General features: G+C 43.5%; 1 protein-coding gene across 9 annotated transcripts; it reads right to left on the bottom strand.

The window, feature by feature from the left end:
• Positions 1-143: 143 nt before the first annotated feature.
• LOC128893482 (homeobox-like protein HDP1) lies at positions 144-27,414 on the bottom strand. 9 transcript variants are annotated; one of them, XM_054154451.1, is made up of 17 exons: positions 27,220-27,414; positions 26,475-26,609; positions 18,411-18,605; positions 18,181-18,278; positions 13,384-13,545; positions 6,816-7,006; positions 6,615-6,693; positions 6,382-6,512; positions 6,165-6,294; positions 5,072-6,028; positions 4,856-5,015; positions 4,497-4,603; positions 4,229-4,361; positions 4,071-4,148; positions 3,836-3,977; positions 630-1,709; positions 144-569 (listed from the first exon to the last, which is right to left on the bottom strand). In XM_054154451.1, exons 2-17 carry the CDS (start codon positions 26,576-26,578, stop codon positions 246-248), a joined length of 4,071 nt encoding a protein of 1,356 aa, XP_054010426.1. In that variant the 5' UTR covers positions 26,579-26,609; positions 27,220-27,414; the 3' UTR covers positions 144-245. The 9 variants fall into 9 exon arrangements, with proteins under 9 accessions (XP_054010426.1, XP_054010424.1, XP_054010423.1 ...); XM_054154449.1 differs by having other exon boundaries at positions 4,497-4,606; positions 27,216-27,405; XM_054154448.1 differs by having other exon boundaries at positions 4,497-4,606; positions 27,220-27,404.
• Between the last annotated feature and the right edge of the window lie 339 nt (positions 27,415-27,753).

Here is a 27,753-nt window from a genome sequence, read left to right as displayed (position 1 = left end):
ACTCGGCAAGGATGGCAACCCGTTCGATATGCTTCGTTAAGTTTCTCGATTGATTCACTTTTCCGGCTAAACTTTAGCAAAGTAGAAAGTCGAAAATTTATAACTCTCTTACCTTTAAAGAAATGATGGAAAAAAGAGAAATATGAGTTTTTCAATAATTTCATCTCTATTGTAAGTATGTTCTGTTTCGATCGGTATTGTACACTGTACAACGGTACACATCGGATAACTCGATTCCTAGCAATTCAGCTTTTTCTGTGCATCTGTTCCCAGAATATTATATTTGATTTCAATTTGCCGGGAAAAATTACGCCCTTATCGGTGCACGTGTCGTCAGCGTCATTTTTGCCTAGAATCACTTCCGTTTGGTTTTCCGGTATGTTGAATTGTTCCATCGTAACGTGGCTAGCTGGGGGTGAAGTGATCTTTGTCGGAATTTGCCTGAGACCTTCTCGAAACTGTTTCGAAAGCGATCTCGCGGTCAAACTGTGCATCTGCCTTGGTGTTTCCACTATCTGTACCTCTGGCGTTGACGACCTGTCTTTGTTCGCGTTGTTTGGCTTGACCGTCTGAAAAGTATAAGCTATTTATTCTCCACGTACGTACGGAATGTTAAGCGCGACGCTTACCTTCGAAACAGCTACAGATCCTGGCACTGGCTGCTTGTTGAACGCCTGAGCAAGTCTTCTCACCGATGGCATCGGCAGTACTTTATCAAAACCAGCGTCGTTGAACATTTTTTTTTCGATACTATCCATCGATCGTTTAGTTTGTTCTTTATCGCAAGAATTGTCCGTGTCGTTCTCCGACTCGTTCACGGAAGAGTCGATGGTTTTCGCGTTACATTTTTCGATACTGTAACCGTTAGCGATGTTCCTCGCGGAATCATTCTTGATCACCTCTGATTGCGAGTCGTACGAGTGTCGACTATATTCCTCGACTTGTTCGCCCTCCTGATCGCTATTGGCATTCGAGTAATACCTCGGCAAATTTGGCACCGATTTCGCAGACTTTAATCCAAAATCGTTGTAACTTTTACTCTCAAACAAATTGTTCAGAGTTTCCGTACTTTGCGTTACGTTATCGTCCACTGAAATTCGAGTCTCGATCGCATCTCGATCGTAACCTTTGCGACGCGTTAGGTTCGACTTGTTCGTTACCCTGACGATTCTAGGTTTGCAGTCCTTTTCGTTTACGGTGCTATTCAAATGAACATTAGACTGCGTACGTCTGATGCCATCGTCGTAGCCAAACGATTTCAAATCCAATTTATTCACAACTCTCGGAGTAGAAGTCTTGGATGTCTTGTTATCGTTGGATCGAAACGAGTTATCGAATCCGTAGGCTTTCAAGTCGATTCTCTTGATCTTTCTTTGATTCTCTTCGGAATTGGACTTTGTTGTTTCTATAATTGGATTGTCATAGTTCTCCTGACTGTTTAGCTTTGCGTTCATTTCGTTTTTGCTGTTTTTTCTCTCGGTTTCTAGGATCTCCTCGATCCGTTGGTCCTCCCAGCTATCGGAGCAGTTATTTTTCTCCGCGTCGCCTTCCCCGTGTCTAATCAGAGGCTGATATCTCGTCTCTAGATTGTTCATGTTGATGTTGTTGTTGTTGTTGTTGTTGTTGTTGTTCTGCCATTTCGCCACTTTGGATTTCACGTCGTTGCTACGATTCAAGAGAAATTCAGTCTCCTTGTACGACACGTCCTCCTGAAACAGAAAGGGATTCGAGTAGAATTAAAAAATTTAGCGATCGCACGATTAGCTTGGTCGTTTCCGATTGCGGTGAAGGGATCGTTGATAGGATTTCGTATAGTTGAGGTTAATTAGTCTGGTGAAAATTAAAGCGCGCGGTGCAGATTTGTTGGTGACATTCATGCGTGTCAAGCGTGAAAAGTTAATAATTTTTGTACTCGGTACCGAAAGCCATGATCGCATAATACTTTCAAACCATGTCTCGCATGCATGTTGGATTTGTTAGTCGGCATGCATCGTATAAACCCATGTAAACGGTACTTACCGACTACAAGGCTCGGTTTTCGCAGAGTTCATGCACGTGCTATGCGCACAGAACGACGTTAGATCACGTTTCGACAGCGTTCGTTCTATGATCTACGTGTACTACAATATATACATGTAAACTTTTGTTTTCGTTTGTACAAGGTTGACGTTACTCGTGCATTCATCTACAAGAAAGAGTCGTCAGAGAAATTGATATACAGTGGCCTCTGAAAAGGGTGTCGGCAACCCTCGGTGTGACGTGTTAAGAGATAATTAAGTCGAAAGCTCTGACGAGAATCGAAGAAGAACCTACACCGCAACAAGTGTCATGCGTTTCAAGTAAAGGTGGATTATTCGTAAATGGTATATTTGAAATATTTACACGGAATAACATAGGTACATATTTGTTGGCCCTTGTATCCAAAGAGAGTCATACGTTTTACGCTTATCCCTAAAATGTATTTGTACTTTTATTCGCGGACATGTCACCATATCGTGACGTCACTCAGACTTGTCACTCCCGGCTTTTTCTTCGACTCGGCGGTTTCACGTGACTTCTTTTTACTCTTGACTCGAAGGTCTCTTAGGGTTTCGAAAGTTCTCTCGACAACTTGGGCCACTATAGGTGGTTCTAACTTTCGGCTGTCTTTGTCGTCGGATAAACGATGCTTGTTCGGAACTTTAACTTTCCTGGGAACGTAGTTGAACACTTTTCTTCTGGACGTGTTCGGGAAAGCCACGGAATCGTTCGAGGTTTGCTGTGATTTAATCTTGTTCGAAGCATTCTTGAGAAACTTTGTCAGGACCGTTTGATCCAACTCGTGATCGTTTTCGTCTTTCCAGTCGTCGTCCGAAGACGATCTAGGTGGATACGACGATGCGTCGACCGTATTAGTCTGTCGATCGAAGGATTTACCAGGATATTTACGGCGGTGTACGTCGAGTCTCGATCTTGAAACGTATCCATTCGAAAGCCAAGTTTCTTCTTGGAACGAATTCTTAGGCCGTCTAATAAATCGCGTATCGTATATCGTATCATTTGCTACCTCAGCGTGAAGATCGGTGCTTTTAGTTTTTACGATAGAATTGGTTCGAGCAGTTTTAGCACCTTTGGCGTTCCTGTGAATCCTAAGAAACGTTTGTTTGGCCGTCCGGTACGTTGGCAAATCCTTTCCGTCGATCTTTCGGCTACCTTTTATACCCCCGAACGTCTGGAACCCGAACTTACCAAAGTCCTCGAAATCGAACCTCGAGGGCTGATCGGGTTCTTCGGGTCTCGGGTCCTCGTCGGAGTTTTCAACGAAATTTATGCCGACATTTTTTATTCCGCCAAACGTGTGATACTTGTGGCAGTTGATACTCCAATACCTTCTTCCGTTTGACGATAGAATCTGATTGTCTTTGCCGCAAGTGTGCCAGTCGTTGGTCCACAATCTTGCACAAGGATCCTCTTCCTTCTTGTTGCTTTCCAGATCGTGCATGTCGATGGAATACGTTCCTGAATCAACATCTGGTTTGTCGCACTTGTTAGCCTCGTAGACTGGATTATACGCCACTTGTCCAGTGGGTTCGTTCCAACGAAACGGAAGATGTTGGTAACTTTTCGATATCGAGTCTGTTGTCTGTGTCTTGGAAGCATCGCGATCGACGCTAGGAGATTCGTCGTTGTTTCTGTAATCGGTGGTTTGTGCTGGCGCGGTAATGTCATCGTCGGATCTGATGTGCAGGAGAGGGTTGATCGCGAAATGTGGGCTGGAGTACGGATCGCGATAGCTCCATCTAGTAAGGCTGCCGCGCAGAGAAGCCGCCTCGAACTTTTCGAGCTGGAAACTCACCTGTTGTTCCTGGTCGGCACCCGTTGAGCTCGATCGTTGGGACAACGAGCTGCTGGGCCTGCTCGACGTTGACGCGGCCGATCTTCGTCCTTTCTCGATGCTCGACGCTTTCGACTCGTTTATGTAATAGTCCCTGCCGAATCTGACCATCAAAAATCAAATATAACAAACGTTTTCATCAGGCCCTAATTGAACTGCAACCAGAAACCTTTTTAACCCTAGAAATTGACATTACCTTTTAATGTCCGGTTGATGCGGCGTCAGAACGACTTCCAAATCCGTTCCGTTGCTCTTTGGCAATTCGGCGTGAATTCTAAACGGTGCAAACAATTAGTTTTTATTTCAATTAATTTTCTATGGAATCGGTAAAAATGATTGTAGTATGACTTTTACCCAGGAATGTCGGATGATCTCCTCGTGTATTGTCTCTCCCATAACCTCTTTTGAATGTTTTCCTCGCTATAGGGATTGTTTTCGATAGGCGGAGCATTTTCCCACTTTTTATGCTCGCGTTCAGCGATTGTGCCTGTACAGAGGATAGGTACATTTTTTAGAAAATTGACTCCTAGTTTCCTCGATATATTCTTTATCGAAATTTTAACAACGGAAACCGCTAAAATGTACGAAAGCTTAGGGACGACCGGTTAGATCGATTAACCACCTGGTCTCGGAGGAGTTGCCAGCCGAACGTCTTCCTCCGATTTCTTGTTCCGCGGAGAAGATTGAGAAGCCGATTCAGCGTGGGCTGCAGCCACAGCTGTTCGGCACCTGCTGCACAGTGGAATGTTGAAATTCGATTACAATATCATTAAAGCAAAAGAGAAAGGCTGTTAGGGGGGTCGAGGAACCCGAACCGTTAACGTTTACGTTTACGTTGACGTTACAAAACGAATGTATCTTCGAATCTCTGAATAGAAAACAACGGACATATAACTCGAAGTCCTTCACACGGTTCCAAGAAAACCTATTAACTTTACGTCGAATCGAGGACACTTTTGCTTGTTTGTTTCTTCACTTTACCTTTCCTTGGTTTCCGATAAGCCGTTCTCAGACGTTGCACACCGAACTTCCGATTCGTCGTCGATCCCACCGTTCTCGGTTTTCGTTAAACTGTCCAAGTGTCTTTGGATCGCGATATCGTAATGCTCGGTGTACTCGCTTTCTTGTTGAATATCCTCGGCTGCAATAACAGGTCGTGTAAATATTATACGACGATTACGTTCGAAAAAGATTTACCGTGAAAGTCGTCTCTTCGTTGATCCAAGTTGATTTTCGCGAATGTTTCAACCGCGACATCGTTTACCCCCAACAGTTTCTGCTTAGCGTGTTCCAACGAGTTCAGAACACGTTCTTCGGTCAAGTTTAATTCTATCGCGTCGTTTGCGCCTCCGATGTTGATTTCCGCCACGGAAGTTTTCCTTGGCGTGGACGTAGGCGTTTTTGGCAAAGCTATATCGTTTCCCTCCGGCAAGGAAACCCTCGAGCGTTCCGTCGGCTCATCGGAATTAGTTTCAACGAAAACAGTTTGCTCTACCGGATGATCGACGTTCCTTGAATTTTCCACATTTACATTTTCCTTATTTCTTGATTCTCCTTCTATTTCGATCTTTTCCGTATCATCGTCGATCACGCTTATCTGCTTTGGAATTAGTTCTCCATCGGTTTTCTCAAACTTGTCCATTTCTTTCCGAGTATCGAACGTGTTTGATCGTTCGACTTGTTTGGCTGTTACTTGCTCAATTTTTCTACTACCTTGAAAGTCTTCCTTTCGAGTTTCTACGCGATTTCTTTCGATACGCGTATTCGTGAAAGTAAAAGAGTCAGTCCAAAGGTCGTTGGAATTTTCCAGGCACTCGGCCAGGCCATTTTCGAGTAACCTTTCCTTTGGAGACCGTGGAACGACGTTGTTTATGGCCTCTAGAAGCTCCTTCTCGATTTCCTCGTCGGATTGCGTCGAGGAACACTCGGACAGGTCCGACGTGTCCTCCGCATCTTTGTCGCCGATCATAGCTTTGAAATCGGTGCTAGAATTCGGGACCAACATGGCAACGGGATCGGCCTGAGTTTGAATTCTCTTTTTCTGAAACAGCCAATTCTCTTCCCAGGATTCAACCGGAGACACCAGAGCTATGCGCGTCGGCGTTGTCGATGTGTCCGGTTCATCTTGACTATCTTCCGACGATTCCTGCGAGGCTGGAATTAAATCGTGATTTTTATCCAGAGAAATTTCAAGTTGTTTCGCGCTCGATTTCAGCAACCGTCGTTAAACTGTCGGCGATTTAATCGCGAGTCGTCGCGTCGGCGTCGTACCAAAGTGGATAACACTTACGATCGATGATATCCATCCCGAGTTCAGGAAATGGCACACGATGAGCGCTCCTAACGGCTAAGACATCGTTATCCTTGGGATCCTCGTCGGACGTATAAGTGGTAGTCACTTCCTCTATTTGTTCTTCTATCTGGAACGAGAAAACATACATTTTTTCTCCAACAATTTATTAAGCAGTTCCGGATTGATTAAACTTTCCAACTTTTCGGTCACCCACCGTCATAGATAGTGGTTCCGGTTGATTTCTAACGTGTCTCGAGCAAGACGCGCCGTAGTCGCTGCTGGAATCGTCTCGCGGCAAAGGCTCCCCTTCCTCGACCCCTTGGTCCAATTCCGTTTCATTTTCGACTGGAAAATAAAAACGATAATCACCGTTGCTCCGTTTTCGAAATTGTGCTTGTGCTTGTCGTAGCGATTATCGATGCAAAATCGATCGACGGGTGCACTTACGCTCGCTTGCCGACATCGGTTTTCCATGGAGAACGTTGCTATTACCGTCCACCTGTTCCTTTTGGAATTTCTCGATGACCTAGAAAATTCAGCCTTCTCATCGATTTATCCTCTGCCGCGATCGAGACAACGCGTTCGATTCCGCGTTGTTGAAAACGGTCATTTCGAAAACCTATCATCGAAAAAAAATTCGTTCTGAACCTTGTTAAGTATCGCAGTGGCGAGAAGATCCTCGTAACTGTGCTCCGCGATGTTTCCTTCATCCCGCGATCTTCCGGTTTCGCTGGAACCGGTGAGACCAGGCAGTTTCCGGGCCTCCTCGACGGCTCGTTCGACGACATCCCGCAGCGCTGTGTGGACCATCGTTACCGAGTCCCTGCCGTTGGCTTTGTCTGAAACATGTTTTACGAACAAATAAATTTGCCTCGTCAAAGATTCTCACATTCATCTCGACACGGACAAATTGGAATACTATTGGTAGCCGAGAAGAAAGTCTCCGAAAAGTAGACTCGATTCGACCCATTTTCTTCATGCTGTCGCAAGTACGACTGATATGACAACGAAGGCCGTGCTACACGATTAGCCTATCGAGCATTATTTATCTTTTATTTGTTATTCCAAGTTGGTATCTGGGTTAGACTATTGCTCGCTTAGGATCCGTCGTCGGCGTCTGTTCGAAGAGAAACTTGCTCGAGAGTCGAGTAAATTCTGTGAAAGGGTTAACAAGTGTGACGCGACAGGAAAACCGGGAGCCGAAGGCGTACTTTCTTCGAAACGGCGCGGCGCAGCCGTATCGGTAATGGATCGGACGATGAGCTACTCCGCTACTTTGGTCGCACGAACGCACAGAGTTAATTTCACCGCTTCGGCCTTGTCAGCGATTCCCCGTTTCTTCTTCATTTTTTCGTTTCCTATATCACATACTGGGCCTACGATCTTCGCCATCGCGAGTTGCGTCGTGTCGCGTTGCGTCGGGTGAAATTTCTCGAGAACGACCCGCTGAAATCTCTCTCCCTCTAAATAGTTCCCGAACGATACCTCGCAAGTCAAGGTTTTTTCCAATTCCGATATTTATGGGTTAAAATAAAAAAAAAGAAACGAAAAAAAAAAAACGGTCGATATCGTTAAACTATTGCGACAACTCGTAAAAGAGTATCAAGTTTTAATAACCTTTCGGTAAGTTTTTATAAATTGCGCGTCAGTCTTAAACGTCCTTCGTCGTTTTCTTACTTACGATCGAGTCGTATATTCGTAAAATGACGTAAACACCTGAAGCTGTTGCTTATACAATTAATCGTGTAAGAAAATTATCGGCTTTAATGGCTTCGTATTTGAATATGCGAAACAAGATGATTGAAGATCATATCGGTTAGACGTGTATCGACGAGTAAACGAGATTTCATTTATCGAAAGATTTATGTTGAACGATTTCTAGGACTCTCTAGGAAAACAATTTGACGACTAGATACTTGCTTTCCGCTGTTGATAAACAGCTTAACCGATAAGATAAGTGACGTAGAACAAACGGTACTCGAGGTTGCGCCCGAACCGGTATCGAATACTTCGCGAAAAAGGTACTTGTGATTTTGATCAAAGTAGAACCGAAAGAAACGCGCAAGAATCGTATAATTTGTACGACACGGATGAATCACTTTAATCTTTCGAGCTTATAGAACGCGATGATGTTATCGCGACGGCAGCTGTGTCGCGTTATTCTTTCGATCGATTACAATCGAATAAACGAATCGGTGAACAACAATGCAGCGATTGTCGAGCAATAGAAACTACAAGGGAACTTTGCTGTATCGTGGCGGATAAAAACGCGGTGCAGATTTATGAAAAAAAGAAAGAAATTTGAAAATGAAAAATTGAAATTTGACAACGAAAGAATATTTTGCCTAAAGACGGGTTGTTCTTTCGGTAAAGGAGAATTATTGTTACGGAGTATTCTCTGAAACCGTAAAAGGAGATGTGAGGGATGAAGAGAGGAGAACAACGAGATCCTCTGGTGACAGATTACGTGCAAACTGTGCCAGGGACATGCGAATAGTGTACTGGTGACAATTTACAATAATCGCGATGAATCTGTGCCGCCACCGTCGCCGCCTCCGCCGCCGATGTTGCTTTCACAGAAAAAATTAGATTGCAATTTTGTAACCTATCCAGTAACTATCGATGAAAACGATCGGAAAAATTTTAACAATTTACCACAATTTCCGATCGCTCTTGGCTCGATTAGGATACATTTTTAATTGCACGATGGACGAGGGGAAAATATACGTAGTATAGCTTTCATCCAAGTTTTTTCAATGAAATATTTACCATCGTTTCTGGTGATCAGGACGTAGACGAAATAGGCGACGATCAGGCCGCCGATTAACGTCAGCATCTCGGCGTTGTATTCCAGCAACATTTATCATTCGTTTCACATTGTATCGTTCATCGATGATTTAGTAAATGTTCACACTTTTCACTTTTCAGGTTGATGCGGTATTATTACAACGATTATCATGTTGCTTCGTCGACGTCCGCACCCGTGCGATTGTCGCTAATTTTCTATTCAGCCACTTAGCGACGACACTCTGAGAAATATCGACAAATTTCTTCGGCTAATATAAATAACCTGACCTCGCACGTTTGCGTGTTTATTATGTTAAGGAATCTTTTAGTCGTTCGGCGCGTGTCTTTTTTCTTCGGCCAAGATTTTCAAGTTTCTACCAAGTTATGCGAAACATTTCGGTATATGGAAACATCGACGATCCGAGAAGGTTGCCATCGCGTTCGTTTAAAAGATACTACCTAGACGCTGTAACTTTCTCATTCTTTCACGATCGGTAAATAGCGGAAGATTTCAACGAGCATTTTCGCGGTTAATCGCGACCCATTCCTGATTCTTACGGAAGAAGATCGATCACGGCGGACTTTCGGATCGAGAGTTTCGGTTATCGATTCGGTTACTTTCTTTCCTAATCGCAACTACGAAGCACAGTAGAATTTAGCGAATTTTTCTGTATTCGAATGTTGGAATGCCGAGTTATTCGAATCCTGATCGAGTATACGGATATTCCAAAAAAAAATCCAATTAACGATATTTGCATACTCGATCGCATTCGTAATCGTATCGAACGATACGTGATCTACGTTTCATTTAAATCGATCGAAACTTAATAATACGGATGTCTATTCTTGGAAGCCTCGTATAGCATTGAAATATTTATCTTCGCGAATCTTTGCGCAAAAGTGTGCATGGTTTTCTCACATCGACACGGTAAAAAGTCTTGACTGGCTCTGTTATACCTTCACTGTCACACTTAATTACACACACTGTACGGTGCTTTGTAGCATTGGCCGCGGATGCGCCGCGCCGTCGCGCACATGCCCGCGTCGTCATCCTGTAAACGTATTTACCTATACACGCGCCATTCGGAACGGCCTTTAAACTCTCATTTGAATAGTTGCTTGACGATGCCGACGCGGACGATTCTGCGAACTTTGAAATTTCTCTCGATCCCGATCGACGCGAAACGACTTCTTTTGCGGGGTTCGCGTCAATCGAAGGATCGAGTTATCGTTACAAATGCCGTCACCGATGATAACTTGTAAGTTTCCGCAATCACGATTGCGAAGGTGTCGCGATTCTTAAATATTTAATCTTGGTGTAGCGCCAAGTGTTTCTCACTAATCCAAATTCCATTATAATCATCTCCTCTTTTCAGTTTCCATTCGATATCTTAAAACCAGCAATCGTCGTAATTACACCGGTCGATTGCTTAACGCTAGCTTTGATTATTACACCACCTTTCATGTAAGAACGAAAACTATTTCAACCCGCCACTCGTACATTAGCCCATGCATGGCTTCGTGCCACGAGAGGGTTTCGTCGCGTGCTAAACGAGTAGCAATTGAAACTTGCCTCGAGAACGCGGAATCGATTTTTCGAATCGAGATGGTCCTTTTATTATCTTTTTCTTTACGCGAGCTATCTTATCTCACGAGGGCGCAATTAACCGACAATTAGTCGACCAACACTTTTTCGACGCGATTATAGCGCGATTTAAATCTTGGAAAACTTAATCGACGTGATCGCAGGCCTGTGACAACCAAGAGATGGACAGTGGACACATTTTACCGAATTTTATACGTCAATTGTCGCGTCGCGTCGCTTCTTAATAAGGTATACTATCGATAAGCGCTATCGATTCAATTCTGTTTCACGATATCTATCGATCTACCTTGATAACTGAACGACAACTTCTTAATATGTAATATCATCGTCGAGACTATCGATCAAACCCTGTTCGTTCGAAATTTCTCCTTTTCTCGTTAAGTTTCAATCGAAAGATACGAGAATTAAATTTCAGTAGAGATTGTCCTCTGTCGGATTCGATCGTAACTTTTTTTTTTAAACACACTTTCGATTCACTTTTTCGGTATCACTTATCACTGACGGCGAACCAACGGTAATGAAGCATAGCTTCGAAAGTGCGACAAGTTATTCCGATTCGTTGCGTAGAAGGTACCGTTTTTATGCGGTGTCATGCTCAGGCGTTCAAGTTTCAAGCTCTTCGACGACTGGTTATAGTGGAAAACACGAATCGATTGCGTGGAACCGGCGAAATCACTGGCGGACCGCGTGTTTTTTTTTGTGTGTGTGTATGCGCGCGTGTGTGTATTGCTTGCACTGCTCGCGACTGAGCCTTTGGCAAAGCGTTCCGATACGCGAGCTACGTACCCCACATACGCCGCTGTACGGCTTCCTTTTAGTGGGGGATACTTTTGCAAGGGAACCTACATTTACTAAAATCGGCAGATGTCCTTGTGTCGCTCGAGGAAACTGTCCCGTTTCGCGGAAACGCTAAACGAGAAATAAAACTTTTTTTTTTTTATATTAGAGATAATAGTCGTTTTTGGTAAAAATGTTTATAGGAGAAATTTTTCCTTTCTAAGTTTTCATTCAAGAGAGAAGGTTGATATCTCGGTGGTCAAGTTAACGTGGTTCAACTTGTGTTAAAATATTCATTTTGATATATGTATTTTCCTACCACTTGAATAACGAATAACCAAACGTCATAGCTTCTAATAATAGAAAGAAAATGCTGGAATCGTGTAATGCTTGCAGGCTTATCGCAAAGTTCTCTGTCGTGCACGGCAAAAGTCTCGACTATTACGCGAATTGCGCAATTCTATACTCGAACAGGTTGCCGATTTCGAACATCGCGTTGTTTTCCCTCCTACTTTACTCGATACGACGAAAGCAAAAGAAAAAGACACTTTGATTGTTAATAAAAGTATTATTAATAAAGTAGAAAAAGTATCCCTTGAATCCTATTCAACTCGTCTCTTACGTAAATCATTGAACGAGCCAAGTCTGGCTTCGTATTGTTGTCCTCGGATCGTTAAATCCTTCATTGTTACAGGTAGATCGGAGGTTTGTCCTTCGACGAAGGAATCGCAAATGAATCATTGTGCGGCGGATAGTAGACACAGAATGTACTATGGGACGTTATTAAAATAAAATTAACAGCCGTTTTATACAAAGTATTAGGTTTGTCGCATATGAATATTTGTCTCGCCTCGATAAATAAAATCGACGCTCCACTTGGTGAGAATTCTTCTTTTACCATAACAATCGTAGAATCGCCAACTTTCAACAAACCATCTATGTACTTACTGTATACCGTATACATTCTTATCGAGTTTTCCCAACGAAATACCATTCCGTGAGAATCCTCGAAGAGACTCCGAGCGATAATTATGATTTCTATGTCGCTTATGTAACTCACAGGGCTTCATCCGAGACGTTCGGATATAATTGAATTGCCGCGAAGAGAATGGAAAGACCAAGTCCATTACGAACTGCTTTCCGGTTAAGTGACCGTTAATGTTACAACTCACAATCATCCGACGTTGAGTATCGGTGTGTTAGCGTCGCGATCGAAGGGTCAATGGCGTCAATGGCGTCGATGCCGTTTTCGGCCCTGATAATTCAAGTGTCAGCTCATCGATGTACCGTGCATACGGTAGTATTAATTTTCCGTGAAACCACGAAAATGATTGATATCGCGTGGAAAACATCATTCGGAATAATGTCTACGCAAGACTTTTCCTTTTTATTGCAATCGAGTTTTTGCAGTTTTTTGATGCGCGAGCAGCACCTGTATCGCGCAACCCGCCTTTCAACGCTGCATCGTTGGGCTAATGAACGATGAGAAATAAAAGGGAACGTTAACTAATTGTTGAAGCAGAGTTTAATCGAGGGTTATTCCGGTTAATCGATGTTTTGTCAAATTCGTATCATCTTTGCTACATGTATTCAACTAGTTTTATCGAATTTATTCAAAGACATTTTATGCTCGGAGGTGCAACAAACCGTTCGCGTCGAACTAGTAGCGAGATACCAAGAGTTAATAGCCTGACAGGTAACGTCGTAGTAAAAAGAAAAAGAAGGTAATCGAGACGGTCGAGAGTTAATCGTTAAGTAGGTAACGGATACGGGCAGCCAGTAGAGATATCGGTGCTGTAATTGAGAAAGGAATTGGAGATTCTCGATTCTCGACTCTCGACTCTCGACTCTCGACTCTCGAGGCACGTGTCGTGTGTCGATCTTTTCGTTTGACGACGTTCGAACTTCTTCGGCAGATGGCAGTATTTGTTGGCGAACCATCGTCAACTGCGCGATCGAATGCGCTTGCCGTACCACTTGGCGGCAAAGATGAGCGGGAAAATTTTATTCGAATAATAAGCGTATCAAGTACGTAGTTTAACTTACATGCTGGAAGAGCGTACAGTCGATCGATCGGCGCGTCGTTCACCTTGCCGATCAAACCCTCCGCTATCTTTTCAACAAAGTCTTGAACAGTTTCCATCGCGTTCGTCTCTTCTTTCGCGCTGGCCGAAGCCAAGCCCGAGCAGGCAGCTGCATGTTCCACTCCTGAAAAAAACGTTTAATCGATTATAATTGTTCGTATAAAATCGTTAGGAACAATGCTCGTATAAATTCGACAGGTGCACTTGTCTAAGAAATCAAGGTTACCACGTGGTTTTATGGAACAACTTTTAAATCGAAATGGAAACGTGTTTTTTTTTTTTTAAATATTCTTTATTAGAATTATATTTACTGGAACTTTCCACGCACGTATACACAAAATGAAAAGGAGCGTTGTTACTTTGTAAAGGAAGGGGAACCTATATACCGGGGTAAAACAGTTATTGAAACGTTGTCGTTTCAAAGTGGGTCGTCGGACACGAGATCTCGGCGACGTTAGCATAACTTTTACCTTATCGATGCGATGCGTAAACATTTTTACCGCGAACGCACCTAGATAAAACACACGATTCAAAGTCGCTTCTTGCACGCTACGAGTATACTATATTTTCGGACACCTTGTGCACGATCAAATAAAAAGAAAAAAAGAAAAATTACAAAGGATAGATGGAAGAACTTACTCATTCATGCGGTAAAAACTTTCTCCCGTTAAGACAGACGTCACGTTTATTCGTGCAGCAATTTCATCGCGATCTACATCCCACAGGACACGCCAACTCGACGATCTTAGTTAGCAAAGTCCATAACAAACGGCAAATTCACGATTTACGTGGTTTCACGTAAACGATCGATGCACCGCGATAGGGAATCCCTATTCGACTGACACGGCCGAGCGCTTTCTAAACGAAAGTATCGACGACCATTAAAGATCTACCACCGTACGCCTTTTTTCCATCGTATTTGTAACCGCATTCTCTTAGCGAGTACCGCAAGACCGGTATATTTATCAGTTATCACGCGCGAGCTCGCAGAGGCCGAGCGCGAGCAGCCACAGTCGATCCTCGCTCGAGGATATTTTGCGCGTTGTCCCTCGCCGCTAACCTCCTGGCTTTGAAGATCCCGCTTGGCCGGATCAAGGTTGCTCTCTCTTCTCCGAATTGGGCGTAGTCTTCTGTTTTTAATAGAAAGAGAGAAAGAGACTGCCGCCGTGATGCAAAACCGCGTGTAGCAAAGGTCGTTGTCAACAAACTTTTCTTTAAGTTAGATCACCGTGGATTTTTATTCCTTTTACTTACTGGATTATCAAAATTACTCGTCTTTTCCAAACTTTACGTCAATGTCGACCCTCTTTACTCTTCGCGAAAAGATTCTTTCATCAAGTTTACGAGATGATGAAATCTTTAATTTCCCAATTCTTATATTCCACTTGTAGAACCTCTCGAAAAATCCTCATTCTTTATCACATCACATTTTACATCACGTCACGTTACGTCGCGTCACTATTAATTTCCACTAATATGCGAATTCAAAATTGATCACCTATCGGCAATTTATTTGAACGATTCCCCGAGAACCTGTTGAATCTCTGGAAACTTCTTAAGGAGAAGGTCGGGTTGGAATGGGAGCGAGGGTGGGGGTGGGGGTGCGTGTTTTCCGTTTGATTAGCCGATTTTGATCTGTGCGAACTAGTTCGATCGAGTGATTTTTTTTCTCAACTCTCGTTCTCAGTCTTGATTAGGTCTCGCAACTTTCGCGAGTTTCTCGCACGCTTTTAACGTCCTTGCCGGTTATTTCGCGTTGCCGTGCACTCGAGCTGGTTGTTGCATAAACTCACCAATTATTCGATTGAAAACTCCTCGGTTACGTAAAACGCTAATACCGCTAACGAGTCGTTGCAAGTATCGTTAAGTTACAGACAAACAATTTAGTTTGTCATTTTTTAGTGGATCATTCGAACGGGTATTTCAGGCAAGGTACATAAATTGAAAAACATGTGGTAGTTGTATCAATAATAGATACAGTTTGACCGATCGACTCGGTTAGAGCAACCGAAACACAATTGTATTCCAGGAACTCACTCGTTTTGATACAAGAATTTCCGAGATACCAATAGTATCGAAACAAACACGTCCTATCGATATATACTAATCGTGACTCGTGACTCACATGTGTTCGAACGGTGCAATCGATAGTCGACGGGATTCTCGTCACTTTGTGTAAACGATAAAAAGACGTCGATAGTTGATGAAAATGACTTTTGGCTGGGGCTGGACTCGAGACTCGTTTCACGAGAAAAAGAATTTCGGCCGATAAGGTGAGTAACGGAGCAGAGGAAAACCGTCGAAAGAGGGAAAAGAAAGATGACGGGAGTCCGCGATGTTACTCGCATGAGTACTGGAGCAGAACTGAGAGGTTCGCCACCTCAGGCTTGGGAGACAATAAGACCGATGAACGCGCGGGAGTTCCGTTTCTATGGGGACCGAGAACCAAATGGATTACGGATTAGGCCTCGGAGACCGTTCTTTTAACCTAGGACTCGATAAACTTTACAGAAGTAATAACGTTTCTGTTAGAAAAGTACAACTTTTACGTGACGTAAACAATGTTACCGGTCTTGCGACGCCGACGCGATGCTCATTCGAATGCCAAAATCGGCCCAACGCATTTCTCTGTTAATTAGTTATTCTTTCTATCCCCGGTATTTATATTGTATGAAACGAAAATGTATCTTTCGGTTCGAATGATTGGTTTTTGGCGTCGCGGACTTGACGATTGCGGAATCGACTCTGTGCTTTTTTAGCATTCCATTGCGAACGTTGATCCTGTGCAACTGTTTCCTTTTTTCGGACAGCGGAGAATTCGCGTTTCGTCTAATCCCATCGTTGATTGCAAATCATTCTCAATGTTCAAATTATTATTTATCAGTTCCTTGGAAATCTGTTCGGAGACAATAAGGGAGTGATAGATCGTGAATCTGGTTTTCGGAAATTTTATCGCATGGAATGCGCCGCGCTTCGAGATCCTTGCACGTTTTCCTAGAAGAAATAACGAGCGTGGATCTTTCGGCTCGCGAAAAACGAACAACAGGAACAAACACGGTGTTCGGCACGATGCAGTCTGACCATGTTTGGCGAAAGAACAGATCCTTGGAATAGGCCGCGGCGCGGTTAGTAAACTGAGAAACCTGATGCGCAACCGTGGACAAAGAATGCGCCTTGATTTCAACTAGACTCGTAAACACGCCTTTTCGAACGTTCGTAATCCTTTTAGCAGGAATTAAGATCCGTTAACGAAACGCTTACCAATTAGCGGTTAATTCGCGTGTAATTAAAATTGCTCGAAACTATATTCGTATCCCATCCGTTTTATTGAAACGAACGAGATCGTGTTTCGAATAATTTAAAAAGCATCGTTCACCTGTGTACCATTAAATGAACGATGCGACACTTTCGTAAACGAGTATAATATAACGTCGACGTCGGCGTCGTATCAAGTGTCTCGACACGTTCGCTTTTCTGATACATACAAGTTTCTCATTGGCAGACGTAACCGGAAAACGTTGCGAGTCTCCTGGTTTTAACGGAGGAATCGCAAGATCGTGTCGCGATACGGGCATTTTTCGTCGACAACGTAAGAAAAGATGGTTTCCACGAAAGGTTGGGGTATATCTTTATCTTGGCCATCTGACGTTAGATGCGCTCGTTCCCGATTAAATGTCCCGATACGATTCACGCGGGAGGAAGATCGTAGTTTGCGCAGCGAACAATGCGCATCGCGATGAATTCACCGTGAGATATTTTTCGAGCCGTTCTTATTGTTGCTCTTCCGTTACACGACTTTTCTGGCGAAGAACAAGGACGATCGCGCGCCGACCCGATTCGACGCGATGCGACGCGACGCGACGCGACGGCGCACAATGGACCTCGCGGAACTATTCAAAGTGGAATCAACGTCAATTAACATTTCACCGTCAACTTTCTCAGCCCGCTGCGATTCGAGCTAATTTTATTTTCCTTTATTTTTTCGCTGTTCCGTGAAAACCTCGCGTGTCATCGACTCTACCCGCGTGTACTTTTACTCGCGTAACGTTTAATCTTCGTTTGTCGTGGGTGCGAGTTACGTCGCAGAGCGATGCAATTCATTTTATTTGTATGCAATGCCGTACATCGATTCGCCGATCCGATCGTTCACCGCACCCACGGGTCTCTACTTGCAAATCAATGCATCCGTGGGGACCAGCAATTGACCGCGGGCCGTCCTCGAGTCGCATTCTTCCGTCATCACGGTCGTGGACAAACCTTCTCCGGTCTGTTCCTTTCATGGAACCAGCATTAGAGAGGAACGCGTACGAATACTCGAGCCAGCGGCAGCGCCGCTTGGATAACTGCATTATTTATAAGGGATCGCGGTTCGTGACCGTTGCAATTGTTTTTCTCGATACGACAGACATTTTCACTCGGCGTGGCGTTGCCTTCTTGCCTTTTGCTTCCATTTTTCAGCATTCTCCTTACCCGTTCCAAATTATTTCGACTCGAAGAACCCCCTGTATTCCGCGATTAAATTATAGCCCTCTACTTTACTACTATAAATCGATAATCATTGATTTAATTTTATCGTATACGACGTTGAAAGTTTGAAGCTACGCGTGCATTTTCTTTGCATAAATTTCTAGCCATCGAGTAATCGAGTATCGTTGAACGGTGTTACAATGTGTTAGCACAATAACAAGTCTTGCAACGGCGACCTCGATCGAAGCTTCGTTGAAATTAGTACATTCGTTTAAAGCGTATCTTTACAAACCTGCGACGTAGACTCGTGACTTTGTCGTATCGAAGTATCGATATAGATCTTGCTCGTTGATCGGTCCACCGGAAGTCGCAGTTTTATTTAACCAATACCTAACAAAGCATTTCTCGTTAAAGAAACAGTTATTAAGTGAAGAGAGTTTTTAAGTGAAGTTTCGAAAGAACTTTGGCTAAAGAAATAACATGTAAACGTTGCGCGATCTATTAACGTATCGTTGGTGAAACCTTTGCTGAAGACAGAAAAGACAATGCCAGGCGTTGTCCGACGTGTCCCAGCGCGAGCAGCCTTTTCTGCAGGATCTGGCGCCGCAATCGTTGCACCGTACACCACGTCCCACGTAAAACGGTTTCAGACAGCAGGCGCAACGATTTTCGTCTACAGGAATCTGTTTACCATCGGCTTTTGAATCTCCAGACTTTCTGAAATGCAAAACACGACTCTTATTACACGGTACGTCGCGACACGATGCTTGCAAATTTTCTCAAAACTGAATGATTCATCGCGATAAAAAAAATTGAATCCATCACATAAAAGATACACCTGGATCTTGTATTCGAATAATATCGATTTTATTAAACGGATCGCTTTTCAGCGAACGATAGCTATTTACAGTAGTTTGTCGAACAATCGTAATTTCATATGGTAAATATTCAGACACGTGTAGGTTTGCGTATAATGAATATCTACGATTACGTAAGTACGTAAGTAAGTATCCCGCGCGATGATTAAACGACCTTGTGTTAAAACGCCGTAACTTATATTAGACGCTACATGTTTCGAGAGTTTAGCGCGTAACCGAAAGCGTGCAACGCGCCGCGTCGTTGCGTAATAACGAATTTAAATAAATATACTTTCGAAATGGCTTTCTTGAATTAAATCCTGGTAACTTTCCTCGACTGTCACTCGATGACGCAACAGACTGTGTTCAAATATTTTGTATTCTCGACGGGTGATTGCCGTGAATCGAAATGGAATATTCGAAAATCCATTGTAAATTTAGCTGGTCTTAAGAAACAAAATATACCGGATGTAACTTGTGGTTTTCGTTTAATTATCGAGGAAATAATTTGCTTCGGACGGTAAAACATGTTACGTTACGGCTTAACCTACTCGCACGAGAATCGACAATCGTCTTTATTTCCGCGACAAGTGATGACACGATGCGTCTGTCACGTTTGACAAGTCGTCGTTTGTTCGTTGTGTTTCGTACACACTCTACACTGCACACGTACGAATTAATTATTCTTGCACAGTTCGATAGATTACATCGTTCGTGGCTGCACTTTCTGAAATTTGTCTCATTCTTAACGGCATCGTTTGCACTCGACACGTACCGGGTGTATTACCGCGCGATATAATTAAGCGATACAATTAGGATACGCACGGCCATTCGGGTGACCTAAACCTTTCGGGTTATAATGGAAACGATAACGTACACTTGGTATTCCACTTTGATCGAAATTTACTGCATCGAACGGAAAATCGAAGCGATTGTACAATTAAGAGGCGTGTCGGAAACATTTTGAAAGTGGAGTGGCTCGAATCGAGGTACGATGACTTTCGAACAAATTTTCTCAAAAAAATGTGAGAACGGTATAAAAATCGAAATGAAACGATGAGATCGATGCTATTGCTAAACGATCAATCCTCGCGATCGAAGAACGTAGCAGCGGCCCTCAACCCGGAATGGCTGTCCTCGTCCCTCTCCATGTCCGAGGTGACCACTTTGACTACGACAACCTCGATGGTGATCAACAAGAAGAGTACCATAAACGTTGCCATATTGTACTTTTCTTGGCCCGTGACCACCCTGTTCTCACCCTCCAGTAATAGGGTAGAGATGACGATCGAAACGTATGCCAACATCCCGACTCACTTTTCACTTTCGATACCTCGAACATTCGCTTCATTCGCTTCGATGTCTTCTTTACACAGCCTCCAACGACACAAGGAACTGCTCGACTTTCTTCAAATAGTCGTGTAATCGCTAATGTTTCTTCATTTGCACGCGCCAGTTCACCTTCACTCGCTATTCTTTACGTAATTATTATCTATCCGTATCATCGGGAGATCTCGATTCACTTTGTCGTCCAAGATGTATCGCTGTTTGTTGTCGTTTCGGAGCCTAGGTGAAAGAAAAGAAAGCAACGATGAATTGAATTGCTCGATTAAGAGAGCAGCACGTGTAACATTGGTGTGTATGGCAACATTGTTATTGCTCTCTCCCTCTCTTTATCGAATTCCACGTGGTGGAACGATCACTTGTAAAGTTGCGTTTATCCTGTTTCGTCATATAAACTTTTGTTTCGACGATCACCTTGATTCTCGACGTCTTTCCATTCGCTCTCGTCGCACATTTTGTCTTCCTTGTTTATACTTTGGTCTCGAAATCACCTGGTCAGAGTAACGCGAGTCGGTTGTACCGGTAATATCGACTTTGTTTCTTCTAATCACGGTTATTTTGAATAATCTCGTTGCGCGACGCTTTCGAAAACCGCACTCTATTTCTTTTATCGTTCGTCATATTTTTCATTCACGTAAAACTTGTCAAAGTCACTCTTGGACGAGTATCCCGTGAAAGTGTCCTCGTTCCAGTATTTCGACGAATCTTCTTCTTGAAAGTTGTTATTCCTCGACGACACAGCTTCCCAAGTTTTCCTCGAGATTAAAGTGTTGCTAACGGTAACTTGTTCGCCAAACATTCCTGATAAAAGTCACTCGAAAGACACCACACCAAACAGTTTAAAGTATTCGGTCTTGTTAACCGAGTTGAGAGCTGATCGATTCGATGGACCTTCGGAATGATCTTCCGTGGACCATTTTTGTGGACGCCGCGGCGCAGTGTCGGTGCTTGTTCCTTTGTGTCGGACTGCTGGTTCGAAAGTGACAGTGGATCGGTGGCCGGGGAAACTTGGTGTTATGCACACGAGCCTTCTCGATGGTAGGAGATCTCCGCGTCCGCGTCCGCGTCCGTGTCTGCGTCCGCGACCGCGTTGGATCCACGTGGATTTCACTTGGACGAAGTTGAGCACACCTGGATCGACCAATTAATGGAAACTTTCACTGGATTTCGACCGTGCCGTTTTGCGAACGCGACGCCACGGCATAGCACAGAGAAGCAAACGAGTCGAACACCGCCTGCTGTCCTACGCAACGATTTACGAAATCATCGTTCAATCGACAATCGTGGTTAGAGCTCGATATCGAGAAAAGTGTACTGCGTGATGTAACTTGGACGGCGTAACGTTACGCGATCCGCCAACCTTTCACGCGTTCGATTCATTCGACTATCGACATCACATCCATTCGAGAAACTTGTATCGGATCTTTTGGTCTCGAATATCTTCTCTTTTTACACTTTAAACGAACCGTGTCAAGTTTTAGCCAATCTTTCGTAGTCGTACCATGATCTTTCGAAATATCGCGCCCGATCAGTTTTAGACGCGTACACTTTACGATAAGAGGATCGATCGCCTCGCTATCTATGGAATTCACCTAACGTAGGATTTCTGTCGTCGTCTTGGGTGATTTTGATGTTCACGATATCGTGAATGGTACGATTACCTACAACTACGTCGGGAAAAATATTTAATCTAGGCCTCGTTTGTAACTTGGTCGATCAAGGTTGCGATCTTGAGTCTGTACATCACGCTAATAACGTATCGTAAACGTACTTAAACTATCGATCGCGTTAGTTTGATAGAAATATTGTTCGAGTGTTGGGTAGACTTGTCTTAACGTCATCGAGTCCTTTGCCACGTTACGTACGTTTCCCTGGTTCCTTGTACCAGTCACAGTCATCGTTTCATAAGTCCATGTGCTGCTGTAATTTAGTTACGCAACGATCGTGTAATTTCTTCTGTCTCCCTTATAGTTCCACTGTTAGGTAATAAACTCGCGTCTAGAAAGCATTCGCGTGTCTTACGAAGTCTAGAAATCACAGAATTAATACGCTAATGTTTGACCGATTGCCCACACAATTCGTCGACCCACGCTCGACGTCGACGCCCACGCGACGTACCAAACGGATGATCGATTCTTTGAAATGTTTGCACAACTTTTCGTAGGTTTATCACCCTTTCCATTACGAAAATCAGGAGAAAATGATATTTCGCAATGTAAACATTTTTATTTATCTTTGGTTATAGCTTGCCTGTACGAAAATTTATGTAATTACCGTGCTACGATATATACACTTTCTACCAACTTACGCAACAAATACGTTACGACGATGACATTTTTAGTAATCGTTTCCACATGTAGGAACATTGTATGTGTCAACAACTGAAATAAGTTGAACCGATGAAAAGCACAGCGTGCAGTCGCGATTCGGTCTAGTTTTCAGCGGAGCCCGTTCGCATCGTCGCGTCGGGTCGCGATCGCAGAAAACCGTTAACCTCGATCTTCTTTCTATCGATAGAAAGTACGGGTGCGTTCGCGGCCGAATAGAGTCGGGTTTGAAAAGTCTGACCAGGTCTTGGTCGCATCCGGAGATCGGTACACATCCTTACCGTTTATCACGCTTTCTCCGGCAGAGGAGAGTCCGTAGCAGGAAAATTTTGATCAGTCTTCTGGCTTGGACCGATTTCATGAATGTGACAACCCTTGCTTCTATTCGGTCATCCGGAATACGAGCTACGCGAGCGATATTTCAAAATATCCGAAACTTGCGACGATCCGCGTCTCTCACCGATCACTATCTCTGTGCAATGCCCATTACGAATCACTATAATTTCTGTCGCCAACCTACACTCCCCTATTACCAGTCTTTTATTAATTCCTAGAAAACAGCAAAAAGAAAGTTCCCGAGTAACCTATACCGTTCTTAATCGAATCGGATTCAAAGATCCTTCGATTCGACCGATTATTCGCGTCTTCGGCTTTCTTCTGTTGTAAAAAAAAAAAGAAACTAAAACGACACTAACTGCAGCAAGAGAAGCAGAATACACCGGCTGACTGACTATCCGCGACACGATGCATCTCAACAATGAGGGAGCCGTTGTTCAGCTCCCCCGTACGGTTCTTCCTCTGTTTCCGGTCCCCCTACGTGCCACGGCCGGTCGAAGCTATTGTTTAATATGGTTTGATACGTCAGGCTATTGTGTAACGACGCTTTACCATTAACGACACTCGTACCCGAACCGTGCATCCCAATGCGTCGTTCTTTCCTTCGGCCGTCTTTGCCTTTTTCGGGTTCGTCCTCGTCCCACCTTGCGTCACGTCACGCGTCTCCTCGTCGGCGTGTGGCGACGTCGTCGATGCTATTGAACAGAACCGAACCGAATCGAACGACCAACCGGTCGCGCCGCGGCGACCGGTCACGCATGACCAATCGCCAGTCTCGCACGCACACTTCCGGTCTTGGATTCAGGAACCGCTTATTGACCTCACGTGTGCGGCCAAGTTACACGTGGACACACCTGTTTACCAATCGGACGAATTTCGAGCCGATTTTTCCAACATCATTTCAACGTAGCATTATTTCTTAAGCGAACGCGCGATGTATCTAATGCTAATTTAATCGAGCAGTCCTATCATCCGTAGCGAGTGAGGTAACCGTTTTCGTAATGTTGGATAAATTTCAACGAACCGTTGTAAATACATTACGATTCTCGAAGGCGTATCTAGCATCAACGGCATTCGTAAGCGCCTCTGGCGTATTTTACACTCGTATCGGTACGTAACTTCCTTAGTCGTTCCTCGCGATCTTTTGATCGTTTTCAGTTGCAAAAGGTCAACAATTGTACAGTCTAATATTATTTAACATAATGCACGGTTATACGTATTATTTAATATTGGACACGGTTTATTGCGGACCGTCGCGGATATTCGCCGCGTATCGAACGCAAATTATCATGATTATTAACGGTACCAGAAATTCCCGCTGCTTCCGTTCGTAACAAACCAACGCGACGCGACGCGTCGCGGTGCATTTTTTCTTGCTCGCGCGTGCCACAGTAAATCTGATGTCAGGGCCAATTGCCAATTACGATAATCCGACTCGTTTTTTACTTGAATAAGTTTTTAGTTGTTTAATCCCACCGTGCACTAGTTTAACATGAAAATGAATCGCCTATGGTACGAGTTAATGGAAAATCGATGGTCGAAATGTTTTCGTGTCCATCGAATCTTGCCGACTATCGTCTTACGATAAATTATTGAGAAATGTCGGGCATCCTTGGTTGATCGGAAGTATTTTCACGTCACTTATTTCGGTTGCGGTCGAATCGAACTTAACCCGTGTCGAGTCGAGTCCTGTCTTGCGTCTTGGAATTATTCTCTCACGGTGGTACGCGTTGAACGCGCACCGTATTCTTGTGCTCGTTAAGAAATTACTTTTTCATCTAGGTCAACTTACGTCAAAACAATGTGCGCTCGTTATCTCGGTACACGGGTCTGATATCGATCTGTACTGAATTATTAACGCGAGTCGGTGCCGTTGGCGTTGCGGAAACGATGCAACTACGAATTACTGCTGACAATTCGAAAGTTCTCGTCATTGAATTAATGGCATGTAAGATTGTTACGAAAGAAACGTAATCCTCGTGTCTAACCAGACGCAGCCTCTGCTGCGCCCGTGTTGCGTGAAAAGTAGTCGATCGAACGACTGTATTGTTGTACTTACATTTAGATTAGTAGATACTTTTAAATACCCGTTAAACACCGAATTACCGAACACCGTTAAATACCAAGCGTTCGTCAAAACTGAAACGTTATATTATTCATTCCGTAGCGAGCAAGTCGTCGTTCAAGGGCATGTCACGCGTGATCGTTAAAGGTCATAAACTCGTGATAAAGCGATTTCGAATGCGTATCTTGACGAAACGATTACGAGTTTAAATATATTTCGTGGAAAATACGAGTAGAAAATATACTTTGAAGGTCGATTGGTTGTCCGTAGGTATCTCGAAATGATATACAACGATCAATCGACGAATTCTTGAAAATTTTAAAAGGTACTGTATTTGGATTAGGTAAACTTAAATCGGTCCGTTTAAAAATACACAGTTGACCTTGAACTGTCTTCTCGATGGCACCGATAATCGATTGTTCTCGGTTAAACTGTGCGACAAGTCGCTAAACTTCTTTAAAGGATATCGTTATTATTATAGATCATGCCGTAATTTTCAACCTAACTCTGATATAGTTAACAAAACGTAACGGTCCATAAAATTTAGACTCTTGTTGATATTACACGACCAAGATTGAATGACCGCACCGAAAGGACGCGACGCGTTGGTGTCGGCGCGAAGATGCTCGATGTTTGTTTCAAGTTGACGTTCCGTTCTTCCAAAAGTATTCCTCAATTCCGTCGCCCTCGTATCGAGCGATATCGTTGAAAAGTAATTTAGTCGGTGCTGGGAGGAAAAAGGAGTATGGCGAACGACACTCGTCGAACTGGTCGGAACAAGAGGGAGTAAATAAAAGCAGGTCCTGCATACCGAACTTCGTTGTACGTATACGCGTGCATATTTCGCGAACACGCAAACACGCTAGTACAGGGTGTCTCGAAAAAATCGAAATTAGTTGATCGTATATACGAGTATATAGCGCAGAACGAAATAAGAGATTTAATGATGACTCTTTGACGAGTCGTTAGATGTTTACCGTGTCGTCGGTCTTGTGACTGCTTAGAATTTAATTGTTTCGCGATACGAAGATAACGATTATCGATAAGGTACACCTATAATACATTGTCTGTTGAACTTTTAAGGAAACATTTCGATTAAACGAACTGCAACATACGTTCAAATATGCGCGTAGAGAGATATACATACATATAGTAGCTCGCGGGTCATAACGGGCAATGATTCTTCTCGGAGGCCTTTGCCCGGACTACTTTGGCCACGGACTTGAAATGACGCGTGAACCTCGTTTTATGCCGCGAACCAACCAAGAAATTCCAACGAGATCGTTAAGAAACCAGGCAAGGCCTTTCTCCGTGGCAACGTATCAACGGTTATCCACGGTTATCCACGGTTCAAGAAACCTAAAATTAAATTGGTGTGCCTAATCGTGCACGAGATTACAGGTCCTACAAAAACCTACAGAGCATTATCGTTTAAATATAAATTGAATTATTCGTGATATTCGAACGAGGAACAAAGTTCTTGTAAGAGGACCTTGAGACTTGAAACGCATCGCAAACAAACCGAGTACGAGTGTGCGTTTGCTACAGTCACGCGTCATTAGCGTCAATCCGCGATATCTACGACGCTCGAAATTGATCTCCGTGGAAATTGTCGAGATAAATCTTTGGAAATCTGTTGAAAACAATTTCTACTCACCCTTTGCGAATACTGTTGAAGAGAAGAAAACAGATCCCCGATGCGACGCCGACGGCAGCCACCACCAAACTCATACCAGGCGACACGATCATCTTTCCACTCATCGAATGTCTTTAAAACTGCATAAATTGATGCCTGTCGATGCGACACACGTTCACTTTAGTAAAAAGAGTTAATTACACCTGGTCTATTTAGATGACCGTTTTCGTTTTCGTTTTAGTTTTTCTTTTCGTTTGCTTGTTCCTTTCGTGGTTCATTTTTCTTGGTTCGTCGAACGTTGATTACCGGCCTACGGTATCATAAAGTTTTTGAAATTTAATTCTTTCGATTTACATCATGTAAATATACGTATGTCGAGATGGATTTTGAACACGCGCTCTCGCGAGACTTTCGACTAACGACTATGATTACTGATTTCTGCCGCTTGATCGATACGCACTGAACGGAGCTTGCTCGGTTATCTGATACAGTCGATAACGAATTTCCGCTGAAACTCGAACGACGCTGATTCGGTTCGATCGACGACTCGCGACGAGAAAGCGTATACCAAATATGAATATCGTGGACTTGGCGAAAATAAATTTTTGGCAAATATTTTCTTCGAGTATGTAAACGTTGAATTTGAACATTAACATCCATTTGATCGTTAATCGCATGATTTTTAATTTAAAAGAAATCGAATACTCGAATCCTGGTAGAGGGAAAGCGAGTTTCGCTCGGGTCGAACGACGTCGTACTTACGCACATTTTTTGCTTGAAATTTCGAAATCCACTTTGTCCATAGAGTTTGCGTTACACTACCGTTATTAAATTAGTAACTGATGCATCCGAGAGATGCGAACGGATCGCACGATAAGATTGAACTGAAGGAGAGCTAAAGTCTCCGCGTGCACGTTCTCGACGCCAATCGACGCGAAACATACCAACTAAACGCTAAATGTTTTATCGCGTCTCGCATCATCTTGCTTGGTCTTCTCTACGAGTCCTTTGCAAACTCACACTCTCGCATTTTACTGGTAATGCTTTCTTTGTTATTGCAACCATTTTCTAGCTAGATTTAGTTGAAATATTATTCAACCGTTTAAAAAGTAAATAAATTCCAACGAAATCCACTGTTGCGAGAGAACTCGAGATGTGACACGATTAAATGACGGAGGAAACGAAGCACCTCTCGTACTGGAAGTGCATCGTTTAAAGTAGGAATCGCGTTGACGCTTAAAGCCACGAGAAACGTTCCTCGAGAAAACGGTACGACTTGTATAACAGGGACAAAACTTTG

The sequence above is a fragment of the Hylaeus anthracinus genome, unplaced genomic scaffold, assembly GCF_026225885.1.
Source record: "Hylaeus anthracinus isolate JK02 unplaced genomic scaffold, UHH_iyHylAnth1.0_haploid 3, whole genome shotgun sequence".
Lineage (NCBI taxonomy): Eukaryota > Metazoa > Arthropoda > Insecta > Hymenoptera > Colletidae > Hylaeus > Hylaeus anthracinus.
Note: the sequence above shows the minus strand (reverse complement) of the source record. Positions and strands in the feature narration are given on the sequence as shown.